This window comes from Mustela nivalis (assembly GCF_964662115.1).
Source record: "Mustela nivalis genome assembly, chromosome: 9".
NCBI classification, from domain to species: domain Eukaryota; kingdom Metazoa; phylum Chordata; class Mammalia; order Carnivora; family Mustelidae; genus Mustela; species Mustela nivalis.
The window spans coordinates 62,634,079-62,647,292 of NC_139028.1; the positions used below are offsets into that span (position 1 = coordinate 62,634,079).

General features: G+C 38.6%; 1 protein-coding gene across 4 annotated transcripts in view; it reads left to right on the top strand.

The window, feature by feature from the left end:
* Window positions 1-13,214, top strand: part of PGM2L1 (phosphoglucomutase 2 like 1) — a 56,842-nt gene that overhangs the window by 956 nt on the left and 42,672 nt on the right. The window contains exons 1-2 of one of the 4 annotated variants that reach the window (XM_082749743.1): window positions 81-226; window positions 568-836. In XM_082749743.1, the coding sequence (XP_082605869.1) occupies window positions 726-836 (111 nt within the window). In that variant the 5' untranslated portion in view covers window positions 81-226; window positions 568-725. Of the gene's footprint in view, window positions 1-80; window positions 227-567; window positions 837-13,214 lie in introns of those variants that run through there. The other 3 variants (XM_082749744.1, XM_082749745.1, XM_082749746.1) reach the window with 3 other exon arrangements.

Genomic DNA, 13,214 nt, shown 5'->3' on the forward strand with positions numbered 1-13,214 from the left:
AGAGAAGAACTACAATTCCCGTGAAGCCCTGCGGTAACAGTCCCTTGCACCCTCCCGCCAAGCGCGTGCCCCAAGTTGAAGCGGGAGGGAGAAAGGATTCCTACGCGCGCGCCAGGGGTGCACGGAGCGATTACTGAAGTGGGGTACTGGCGGTGGATACGTCAGCTGATTGAGAAAAGGAGACGCGTGGGAGTGCGTGGGTACCGTAACAAGGATAAGACGCGAGGCAAGAGGCAAATTAAAAAAAAAAAAAAAAAAAAACTCAACCCCTCACCACCCTGGCTGATCCGAGATCGTACTGCTACAGACGAACCGCGGGGGCGCTCTCTGGCTCGGGCTTCACGCCCCAGCGACTTAAATGGGAAGGGGCGGGAAGGGGCGGGGCCTGTGGCGCTGGAGGTGGGGCGGGGCGTAGGGCGGCGGCGGCGGCGGCCACGACCCAGACATCTGGGACTGTTGTTGTTCTCTCGCTTTGCGACCGCCTCAGTCGGTTCGTGCAGAAAAAGACCTGGAGCTGGTTTGGTGGGAGCGGGCAGCCTCATCCCCCTCTTTTCTGCTTCCCCAAAGCTGCAGCAGGAGCTGGCTCAGACATCCCGTGATTGGTCGGTCTCCGATGCCCTTCCTTGAGGAGGGGGCGTCAGAACCCTGGTGAGCGCATCTCAGCGCCCCCCCCCAACCCAGTGTCTTCGCGGCCCCCCAGGCCCTCACACCCCAGTCTCGCTGCCATGGCTGAAAATGCAGAGGGGGACCTGAACTCCAACCTGCTCCACGCCCCCTACCACACCGGGGATCCTCAGCTAGACACGGCCATCGGGCAGTGGCTTCGTTGGGATAAGGTGGGTACCTGGTCAGCCCGGCATCAGCCCTGTCCTCCCGCATGCCCTCGCATACGCGGTCCGCTTTTTCCCGACCCCACCCGGTGCTCGGCAGGCTGCAGAGGAGATGGCTCAAGCCACCGGGCGGGGACCAGCGGAGCCGGGCGTTGCCACCCACCTATGCTTGGGCCGCCTCCCCGGGACCGGCTGAGCAGGGCTGCCAGTAGTCTCCCTTCTTTTTGCAGTGCGCGGGATGGCAGTCTCCCTTTCTCACCCACTCCCTGCCCTTCAACAGCACGGCGTCTCTCTCTCATAAAAAATAATTATAATTATCATCATCGTCGTAAGTTAAACCCTTCATAGAGCTATTTCCTTTCTCCTCCCTTGACTTCCTTCTCTGCAAACCTGAAAGTGGTTGTTGGTACCCTTTATAGATGTCCTTAACCGCTCTCCGCTTTACTTCTGGTCTGGTGTGTTTCCACCTTCTGTCGCTAGGTAGTCACTGGTTTTTTATCACTCCCTGGTATTCTCTAGTATCACCTTTTGCTCTTGAGAAAGGTAAGCGTTCCTTTACCTCTTTATTTCTCTTGCCGGGAGTTATTTTCTGGAACTATCCTGTTCAAAGAATCATGTTTTCATGGTTTCACTTGATGTTCCCGATACGGAAGTGTTTTTGCTTTACCCATTCCTTTTCTTCCTCTACTCCTGCCACCGCCTCAGAGTTGTTGGGGTGATTTCATCATGTGAAGGCATATGTGATGGATCTGTGAAAGCCAGAATTAAAATTCAGCTCTCTTACTTGTAGAAGAGGCCGTTGATGACTCCAACAGGAGAACATGATCCAAGCTTTTGCTTGTCAAGTGCATTAAATGCATTTGTTGAAGTAGAGAAGGCAATGTATTTTAAATGGAATTAATAATAGTGAATTAAGGAATTAGTATGGCAGTATGTGAAACCATGTACACAAGAATTTTCTAAAGGATTTGCTTTCAGAAAAAGTCTGATTTTCACTGATTTTTGCTTTCAGAAAAAGTCTGATTTTCATTAATATATTTAGCAAAAAATATTTATGGAGCATTGGGTCAATATTTTCCGAGCCTGTTAGGGATGAATACTACTGGTGAGGAAATAGAAGGGTTTGACCTCAACAAGCCTTCAGTTAGCAGATAAGACCAACAAATAAGCAATTACAATAAGTTAGTTATTGTTGCTTGTTCATAGGCATCTCGGACATTCTGTTTTTCCTCTGGAGTGTAAACCAGTGCTTCTCAAAACCTAAAGTGCTTACAGATCACCTAGGGATCTAAAATGGAGATTCATATTTAATAGGCCTGGGGTAGGGTCTAAGATTCTGCCTCAAGAGTGAGCTCCCAGGTGATACCAGTGCTGCTGGTCTGTGGACCACGCTTGGAGTGGGAAGACTCGAGAGTGTTGTGATTCAAATATCAAATTAAAGAACTAACTCCCTTATTATAGGATTTGACCATAATATTTTTTTAAGTCAAGTGTGCAGAATTTTTGATATCTCATTAATTACCATAAGAATGTATAAAAAGCAAGTAACTTTAAAGCCATTTGCCCGAGAATAGCTTAGTGCAAGAGCTAATGCTCAGCATACAATAAAAACAAATGTACTACAAACTGACTATATAAATGTCTCCAGCATGGAAACCTTACCAAATTGCAAATGAATGATAATCTTATATGTTTAATAAGGTTAGTTGTTTTATTTTAAAGCCATCTGCTTTCATTGGTATTTTCAGGAAATGAATGTTTTTGGGCACTTATATGTCCCTGAAGAGAAAAGAGGACTCATGAAATTTGAAAACACTTGTAGAATTCCAACACAATTTAATTTGCTAGTAACTACTATGCATGTCACAGCTTTTGATCCCAGCAATAGGAATTTGTTTTCATTGCCATGGGTGAGATCTTTTGTTCTTTTTAGGTGCCAGTTTTGACTATGCTTTTCCTAACGAATCTTTGATTTTTTTTAAAGATTGATTGAATGAAATAATATTTATTAATTGTCTATGCTGTGTCTAGATATTGGGATATATGAAAATATGAAAAGACTATAAAATTCATATAAACACAAAAAATAACACTGGGACAGTATTTGTGGCAATTAAACATTTATAGGCAGTCCTTACAGGAATTCAAAAGTAAGAGTGATCTGTGGGCCAGGATGATCAAGGAAGACTTTATAAAATGGGATACATTTAAAAAGACTGAGGGGGAACCTTCACTGAAAATAGAAGAGAAATTCTTAAATTATTTTTAAAGTACCCTTTCTTTTCTTTTCTTTTTTTTTAGATTTTATTTATTCATTTGACAGAGAGAGAGATCACAAGTAGGCAAAGAGGCAGGCAGAGAGAGAGGGGGAAGCAGGCTCCCCACCCAGCAGAGAGCCCAAAGTGGGGCTCGATGCGGGGCTTGATCCCAGGACCCTAAGACCATGACCTGAGCCAAAGGCAGAGGCTTAACCCACTGAGCCACCCAGGTGCCCCTAAAGTACCCTTTCTATATAAAGTACTAGCTAAAAAAAATACTAGCTAAACCTGTGGAAGATACAAAAATGAAATAGATAGGGATTCTATCTTCAGAGAACGTAGAAGGGAAAATGAAACAAAAGCTCACAAAGGGGGCAACTAAGTGCTCTTGCCCAGGGAATAAATCTAAATAATTTTAATAATTATTTAATAAAAATAAGTAATTAATTGATCCCTCTCATATGGGAAATAATACTTTTAATTGGTAAAAAAAGGTGTATTTACTGTAGGTTGATAGTGTGGTTAACCTAGGCTATATCCTAGGGCACTGAAATTTAGAGTGCGGAAATGTGAAATAATGGATCAAACTTACAGCATTTATTATATTACACGCTGACAACAAATATTGTCTCTTAGAACAGAAACTGAGTTTACTACCTGATTAATATCTCTTTAGTGAAAAAAAGGAACCTATAAAATGTGGCTGATTCTTAATGACTCTGCTTGCCCATATCACCAAAATTGCTAGTTTTAGCTGTGGTAGGGTGGTGTACTTAGAAAAGTCTTCATGAAAAAAAGTATTATTTGTGTTAAACTCTCAGAATTAGTTAATATTTAGACTTGCCAACATAGAGAGGAGCTATTCCAAGCAGAGATAGAAACTTGGTGTACTTAGAGCATTTGTTTCTGCTGTAGCTTTGGGTAAGAGAAATTTTTGGAAAGGTATGTGAGACCATGTCATAGAAGAGCTTTAGTATGTGTTTAGTGGCCTTGAATAAAGGTGTATGTAAGTGTTAAAAAGAAAATAATGCAATGAGACAGGGTTTTTATTGGGGCAGTCTGGAGTACCCCACATAGTTTCTATGCGGTGGCATTCTGTTGTTTAATTTACTGTAGTTCCTTATCTGACCCTGAGTTTTTATGCCTTCAGACTTTGTTAGTTTGTCTTGTCTCGGGATGGATTGACCCTCCTCAAGAAACTGAAACTGATGTCTGAATTCAGAATGCAGTTTTATTAATTTAGGGTATAGATGTCTCTAGTCAGGGTATTTGCTAGAAGTACCATAAGGGAAGTCAAAGACTAAGAAGATTTATAGTAATCATGAAATCAGATCACAGGGATTCAGATACATGCTTAAATGTTTAACAGCATTGGCCAGTAATAAGTAAATGCATCCATTTCTGTGATGGGACTATCCTACCACTGGAACCCAACAAGTCCGAAGTTCAAGGTGTTCCTTCTCCAGGTAATGCACAGATGACTCTTTTAAAGTGCTCTTTCCCTTCTATGCTTTAGGGCTAAAGCCTCCCACTTTCTTCCAATTTCTTTTTTTCAATGTTTTCATCATTCTATCACATTATAGACAAGTCTTGACTGGCCTAGAAGCCAGATTCTCTTTAATATGACAACCATTACCTGTTTCTGATCTACTGTAAATTTTAACTTTTTGAAAACAGATACAACCGAGATACTGAGTACTGCTCAAGTTTGGGTGTGTGAATGTGTGGGTGGGGAGTGGGACAGTACTGGGCAGTGCTGTTCAGTCAGTTGGAGGAGCAACAGCTATAGATTGACGAAATGTGCAGGCAGAGATTGGCCATGGCATTTTGAGAAATAGAAAGTAGAGCACTCTGGTCTCAAAATGTAGGTCTATGTTGAGAAAGGATAGAATGTCAAGCTAAAGATGAGTTAGGTTAGGTTATGGTTGAAATGCCTGAAACTAGAAATAAAAGACTTTAAGCCAGTGATTTTCCGATATCTAGCAGTGAAACTTTTTCAAGCAAAATATAGCCCAGGAAACTAGTGGTGAATGAATTCCCTTTTAAATCATCATTGTGTGATAGAAAATATATCCAAGAAGCACATCTACAAAGGCGGTCTAGTGTAATTTCATTGTATAGAGACCTGAAGAAGTTGTGGTAGAGTCTGGACCACAGCATCTATCTGCCACCTAGTTCAATCCAAGTTTTACAATACTAGTTTATATTACTCTTTTGGTTCACATTTTTCTAATTAACTTGTCTTTAATCAATGAAGAGTATGGAATACATATGGTTTTATTAATTTGGGGGAAATATTAGTACTTACTAGTTGAATTTATTTGTGTAATGTTTCAAACTTTTGTAAAATGATCTAAATCTCATTTGATACTCACAGCAACCCTGAATGGTAGGCAAGCCAGGCAGTAGTTATCCCCATTTTTACAAGTAAATAAACTTAGTTTAAGAAAAGGTAAATGACTTACCCAAGGATGTATGACTTTTAAGCAGTAGAGTTGGGACTAGAATTAGAACCTGACCTTTACTCTAGTTTTCTTATTACTGCACTATACTCTATAACCTGAATATTTAGTAAATGTTAGTAACATACCCCAGGTTCAAGGACTTAATTTAAAGCTATTTTATTGGCTTTTGTTAAACCTGAGTAGGATGTAATTGCAGAATAAATGTCATGGAATTTTTTTAAAGAGCTGAATTTGCAGATCAACAGTTTGCTTTGGTCTCCCTGGCAACAGCATTCTCCCTCTGAGAAATTTAGTGCATATAAATAAGGGGTTGAATTTATTTTACTTCTTAGAAATGAAATTCCTTATTTCTTTTTGTTTCCAGACTTCTTACATTTTCTCATCAGTTTCCACCATTTCATCTTCAAGGCATTTTTATTTATTTTAAAGAAATACATGCTTATGATTAAAAAAAAAAAGTACAAAAGAGAACATAATAGAAAACAATGTTCCTAACCACTTCTCATTTTTTATTTGCTCCTTAGAAGCCATTTTGAGCTGTTTGTTTTTAGTTATTCTCATGGTTACCATCAAAAGACTAAATGATATGCCAGTACCAGTAGTCCTTGACTTAGGTTATTATTTTTTTTTAAGATTTTATTTATTTACTTGAGAGAGAGACAGTGAGAGAGAGCATGAATGAGGAGAAGGTCAGAGAGAGAAGCAGACTCCCCATGGAGCTGGGAGTCCGATGCGGGACTCGATCCCGGGACTCCAGGATCATGACCTGAGCAATCGTCCAACCAACTGAGCCAAACAGGCGTCCTGACTTAGGTTATTATTTGTCAAATATGTGCTATAAAAACTCAGAGCTCACTTACACAATTCTCTATCTCTCCTAAATTTCAGTAGTTACGTTTTAGTTATTCTCTTAAAAGTTTAAATAATGTACTTAGTGCTAACAAAGTCTATAGAACAATAAGCCCAACTCACAAATCAGAGCTCCCAATTGACCATTTATTTTAAGAGGACACTGGCACTGACATGGATGAATTACCCCAATGTAAAGAAATCCCAGATGACCATAGTGTGCTAGATCCACACTGGGCTTCAGGAAATGTGTCTATGCCATAAATAATAAAAAGCTGGAAGATGTTAATGATATGGTGAAGATGGTGTGTTTTTCTGGCAACAACATTTAAAAAAGAAAGGCAGTTATCCATGGATAGTAGAGAAGAAGGGAGGGGAAGAGGGAGGGAAGAGGGTAGGAAGGAGGACCTGAGTAAGCAGGTTATGGTTTGAACATGAAGCAAACGAAAACAGGGCATGATTTTGAACAATGAATTGACAGAGTTTAAGAAAAAATGCATTTTGATCTCAATACCTTCAGGAAACATAGGAGGGCCTGAACAGAAGCAAATTTTATTCACAATGAACAATATTTAGATGATCTTAACTTATGTTTACATTATGTTCAATTTTGAAGATCAACCTGAAGACAAAACATAAGATTTAGTAATTTTTTTATTGTGGCGAAAAAACATATAAACTAAAATTACCATCTTAATGATTTTTAAGTGTACAGTTCAGAAGTGTTAATTATATTACATTGTTGTAAAATGGATCTCTAGAACTTTTTCAGCTTGCAAATCTGAAACCCAGCTGTTATGTAAGTCCCCTTTTACTTCTCCCCTCACTCACTGGTAATCACAATTCTATTCCATTTCTGTGAATTTGACTACTTTAGATTTAGATAGTTCATAAAAAGAGGATCATACACTATTTGTCTTTTTGTGACAGTTTATTTCACTTAGTATGATGTGTTAAAGGTTCATCTTGTTGTAGCCTATGACAGGATTTCCTTCTTTAAGGCTGAATAATATGGTCAATCACACTTCATATATCCTTTCATTCATCAGTGGACATTTGGGTTGCATCCACCCCCTGGCTGTTGTGAATAGTGCTGCTGTGAACACAGATGTGCAAATATCTCAAGACCCTGCTTTCAATTCTTAACCAACTGAGCCACCCAGACATCCCACCTGCTTTCAGTTCTTTTAGCATATACCCAGAGTGGTATTGCTGGAACCAAATGTAGATGTTATTGGGATAAATAGGGTTTTGGCTTATTGTGCTTTGTTTCATGCTACTTTCTTTCAAAAATATGTTGAAATTTCATCTAGTCCTCAGTACCCATAGACCCCTTCCCCAGTTCTTTTGCATTATGGGTTTAGTCCTTTTATACCTTTACTCTCATGTAAAAAAATTCTCAGGAAGATGAGGAGACAAGTGTTTGAGACTTTCATCTTCAACTGAAACTATTATTTTTTCAAATTAAAAATATACTTAAAACTGGAAGCAACCAAGGTGTCCTTCAGTAGGTGAATAGTTAAACAAACTTTGGTACATCAGTACAGTAGAATATTATTTATTGATTTTTTTAAAAAGTTATCAAGCCACAAAAAAGAAATAATCAAGCCACAAAAACATAGTTAAACTTTAAATACTTACTATTTAATGAAAGATGGCATTCGGAAAAAGCTACATACTGTATGACTCTATATGTCATTCTGAAAAAGGTAAAACTATAGAGAAAAATTTTTTAAAAATTACCTGGGGAAAGGAAGGAGTGAAAAAAAAAATTACCTGGGGCACCTGGGTGGCTCAGGGGGTTAAAGCCTCTGCCTTCGGCTCAGGTCATGATCTCAGGGTCCTGGGATCGAGCCCCACATCGGGCTCTCTGCTCAGCAGGGAGCCTGCTTCCCTTCCTCTCTCTCTACCTCCCTCTCTGCCTACTTGTGATCTCTGTCTGTCAAATAAATAAATAAAATCTTAGAAAAAAAAATTACCTGGGGAAAGGAAGGAGCACAAGGGATTTTTAGAGCAGTTAAGCTATACTTGTTTGATACTGTAATGTGCAATACATTATGTATTTGTTACTACCCATATGTAAACTATGGACTTTAGTTCATAGTATTGGATCAATATTGGATCAATTACAACAAATGTACCACACTAATACAAGATGTTCACAACAGGGGAAACTGAAGAGAACACCTTGTACTATCTGCTCAATTTTCTTTTTATTTATTTATTTGACACAGAGAGAAATCACAAGTAGGCAGAGAGACAGGCAGAGTAGGGGAAGGAGGCTCCCTGCCAAGCAGAGAGCCGGATGCGGGGCTCAATCCCAGGACTCTGAGACCATGAACTGAGCCCAAGGCAGAGGCTTAACCCTGAACTACCCAGGTGCCCCTATCTTTTCTTTCTTAAAGGATTTTTGATTAGTTCCTTCAAGTTTTCTACGAGGCCTATGTGGAGGGGCGCCTGGGTGGCTCAGTGGGTTAAAGCTGCTGCCTTCGGCTCAGGTCATGATCTCAGGATTCTGGGATTGAGCCCCACATGGGGCTCTCTGCTCAGCGGGGAACCTGCTTCCTCCTCTCTCTCTCTCTCTCTGCCTACCTCTCTGCCTACTTGTGATCTCTATCTGTCAAATAAATATAAAATTAAAAAAAAAAGAAAGCCTATGTGGATATATCCTTGATCTAGAATTATTTTCCCTCTATCTTTCCTGTTTAAAAAATCAGAGCCTAAAGAACCTGATGAAAAGGAATTTGTCTTCATTTGATTCTTTCAGATTTTACTTGTAAGATACATTGAACTAACCAAAGAATGTAAGTATTATATTTCACCATTTTAGATTTTCATAGTCCCTCCCTGGATTATCTATATTAGATTTCTTTAATTGTCTTAGAGAGACAGCATGATTTGCTTGTTTAATTGTTTTTACATATTTCATGTGTCTGGTTGTTTTTTATAAATATATTTTCCCCAGAATGAAAGATTGATACATAATTTAGTGCAGATTATACTAAAATATTTTTTTTCAAGGCGGCCGGTTAGCTCAGTTGGTTAGAGCGTGGTGCTAATAAAATATTTTTTTCATTAGTCAATTTCTATTTACTGTCAGTTAGTACTGAGAGAGTTAATGGAGAAAAGAATATTTTTCTGGTAGAAAAGAAGAGACAGGTAGGTCACCATAGCTAATCCTGCATGGGATTAGTGAGCACTGGATCTTACCAAACAAAACTATGGCATGGTCATATCAAATGTCCTGAAGAATATGAAAATTATAATGTAAATGAAAAATCCTATGCTTCTCAGATACATAGGCCTTTTAGCTTTCAGCTAATCATAAGATCTCTTTAATGTAAATAGTGGTTTTATTTTATGGTTTCTGCTTCACATTTTTCTCATGTCATTTTCCATCTGAAATGTTTTATTATTAATGCAGATAAAATTTAGAAAAAACCTAAATGCCTACCAAAGGGAAAGGATAAACAAATTGGAACACTGCAACAGTTGAATACACTAGATCAGGGATGAATGGATAAAGAAGTTATGGTATATATACACCATGGAATATTATTCAACCATAAAAAATGACAACACTACCATTTGTGACAACATAGATGGAGCTTGAAGGCATTATGCTAAGGGGAAATAGACAGACAAGAACAACAAAGACTATATGGTCTTACTTACATGTGGAATCTAAAAAAACCCCAAAAGACCAAAAAACACAGCAAACTCATAGATCAGATTTGTGGTTACCAGATGGGGGATATATATGCAGAATTAAAGGAAGATGGTCAAAGGGTATATAAATTTCTGGTTATAAGTCAGTACTAGGGATGTAATGGACAATATAATTATAGCTTACACTACTGTATGATATATTGGAAAAGTTGTTAAGAAAGTAGATCTAGGGGCACCGAGGTGGCTTGGTTGAGTATCCAACTCTTGGTTTCAGCTCAGGTCATGCTCTCACGGTTGGGAGATTTAGCCCCACATTGGGCTCCAGGCTCAGTGGGAAATCTGCTTAAGATTCTTTTCCACTCCTTCTCCTTTTGCTCCTTCTGTTTCTCTCTCTAAAATAAATAAATAAGTCTTTAAAAATAATAGTAGATTCTAAGAGTTTTCATCACAAAGAAAATTTTTTCCCTTTTATTGTATCTATCTAAGATGGATATTAACCAAACCTATTATGCTAATCATTTCACAATACATTGAATAGCATGAAGGTTGGGGTGCCAACACCGCAAGCAGTCGAAAATCTGCATGTAACTTTTGACTCCCCAAAAAAACTTAATAATAGGGGCGCCTGTTGGCTCAATGGGTTAGAGCCTCTGCCTTCAGCTCTCGGGTCATGATCTCAGGGTCCTGGGATCGAGCCCCATGTCGGGCTCTCTGCTCAGCAGGGAGCCTGCTTCCCTTCCTTTCTCTCTGCCTACTTGTGATCTGTCAAATAAATAAATAAAAATCTTTAAAAAAAAAACCAAAAACTTAATAATAGGCTTCTTTTCACCAGAAGCCTTAATGATAACATAGTTGAATAACACATATTTTGTATGTTATATGTATTACAAAATATATTCTTACAAAAGAATAAAGCTAGACAAAAGAAAATCATAAAGGGAAAATAAATTCACAATTTTGTACTGATTTTACTAAAAAAATTTGCATATAAGTGGACCTGCTCAGTTCAAACGTGTGTTGTTCAAAGGTTGATTGTATATATAAATTAAACCATCATGCTGTGTATCTTAAACTTACAGTGATCAGTTGTTTCTCAGTAAAACAGGAACAAAAAACATATATATAGATCTATATTTATTGAAAGGATATCCAAGATATATTAAGTGAAATAAGCAAGTTGCAGAACAGTTTGTGCCATATGATACCCTATATATAAAAAAAAAAGAAAGCAAAACTCTCTCCAGTAAAGATCTGGAAGGATACATCACAACAGTACTGGCTCCCCCTACAGGAGGGGCCAGGGACGGATGGTAATAGTCAAAGACCTGTTTAGCTTTATACGAATTATTAGGGTTTTTTTTTTTTAAGATTTTATTTATTTATTGATGGAGACACAGCAAGAGAGGGAACACAAGCAGGGAAGGTGGGAAAGGGAGAAGCAGGTTTCCTATTGAGCAGGGGACCCAATGTGGGGCTCGATTGGAGGACTTTGGGATCGTGACCTGATCTGAAGGCAGACACTTAATGGCTGAGCCACTGAGGCGCCCCTGTATTATTAGTATTTTATTAAGTAGGAAAATGTATGAATATAGTTCAAAATTAATAATAATATTTAAAATACAAATAAAGAGGGGCACCAAGGTAGCTCAACTTTTTAAGCATCTGACTCTTCATCTCAGCTCGAGTCTTAATCTCAGGGTGGTGAGTTCAAGCCCTGCATTGGGCTCCATGCTGGGTTTGAAGCCTACTTAAAAAATAAAATAAGATACAAATGGGGCACCTGGGTGGCTCAGTTGTTAAGCATCTGCCTTGGGCTCAGGTCATGATCCCAAGGTCCTGGGATCGGCCCCGAATTGGGCTCCATGCTCAGCGGAGAGCCTGCTTCTCCCTCTCCCACTCCCTCTGCTTGTATTCCCTTTCTCACTGTGTCTCTATCAAATAAATAAATCTTTTTTAAAAAATGATACAAGTAAAGAACAATTAATGGTCAACTATCTGACACTGCTTTTTAAGAGCCATAGAAATTGAAAGTCAGGAAGACTACGTAACAAATAGAATTGGAGCTGGGCCTTGAAGAATAAATAAGATAGAAATAGATGATGAATATGGGGACAGGAAATTTAAGGTGGGAGAAATAGAAAAATAAAATGGAAAACGAAACTGATCAGGGAAATGAAACTGAATGGGCAGTGTACAAAAGAATAATGAAGATTTTTTTTTTTTAATTTTAGCTCAAGTATAGTGTATGGACTGCTGTGGCAGTGAAGATTACATAAAGGAGGAGCTCCTGGGTGTCATCTGCATTTGGCCCAGGGCTAGATCCCAGGGTTGAGCTCTCTGCTCAGTGGGAAGTCTGCTTCTCCCTCTCCCAATGACCCTCCTCTTGCTCCTGACCTCATTGGCGGTGCTCTCTCTCTCAAAGGAATAAATTTTTTAAAAACAATCTAAAAAAAAAAAAAAGATTACGTAAAGGAAAAAGGAAATCTCTTGTTTATTGAGTGATCATGTGCCAGCTATCCAGATATGTTAATAGATGCTTTCATATAAAAAAAACAAAAACAAAACAAACAAACAAACAAAAAAACCCAAAACTCTTAATCTTTCAAGGATTGTTTGAGGTAGTTATTCCCATTTTTTTTTTTTTAACCCTGTATCCAAACTTAGATTCAGAGAAATGGAGAGAGTATTTCAATCTGAAAATATTTTGATCTCTGGCTTTTGGAACCTAATTCCTAACCTTTATATTTGATATAAATGGAACTGGGCTTTAGTGTTGGTTCTTGGCTGATTAGTCTGGCAGTATGTAATTAGGATGAGATGGGTTGGAGATGTGGAGGGTAGCTGGAGACTCTTCTAGAATTATGGGTAACAGAGTTTTACATTAGGATGATTATAGAGCCTTCCAATGAATTAAAGAAGTAATGAGCCTTTTTAATAAATTGACCTCTCCTTTATAAAAACACAGAATGAGGGGTGCCTGGGTGGCTCAGTGGGTTAAAGCCTCTGCCTTCGGCTCAGGTTATGATCTTGTGATCTCTCTGTCTCTGTCAAATAAATAAACAAAATCTTAAAAAAAAATAAATGAAAATACAGAATGATAAGCATCTCCTATTTTGTTACAATATTTTCCTAAATTTGAATCC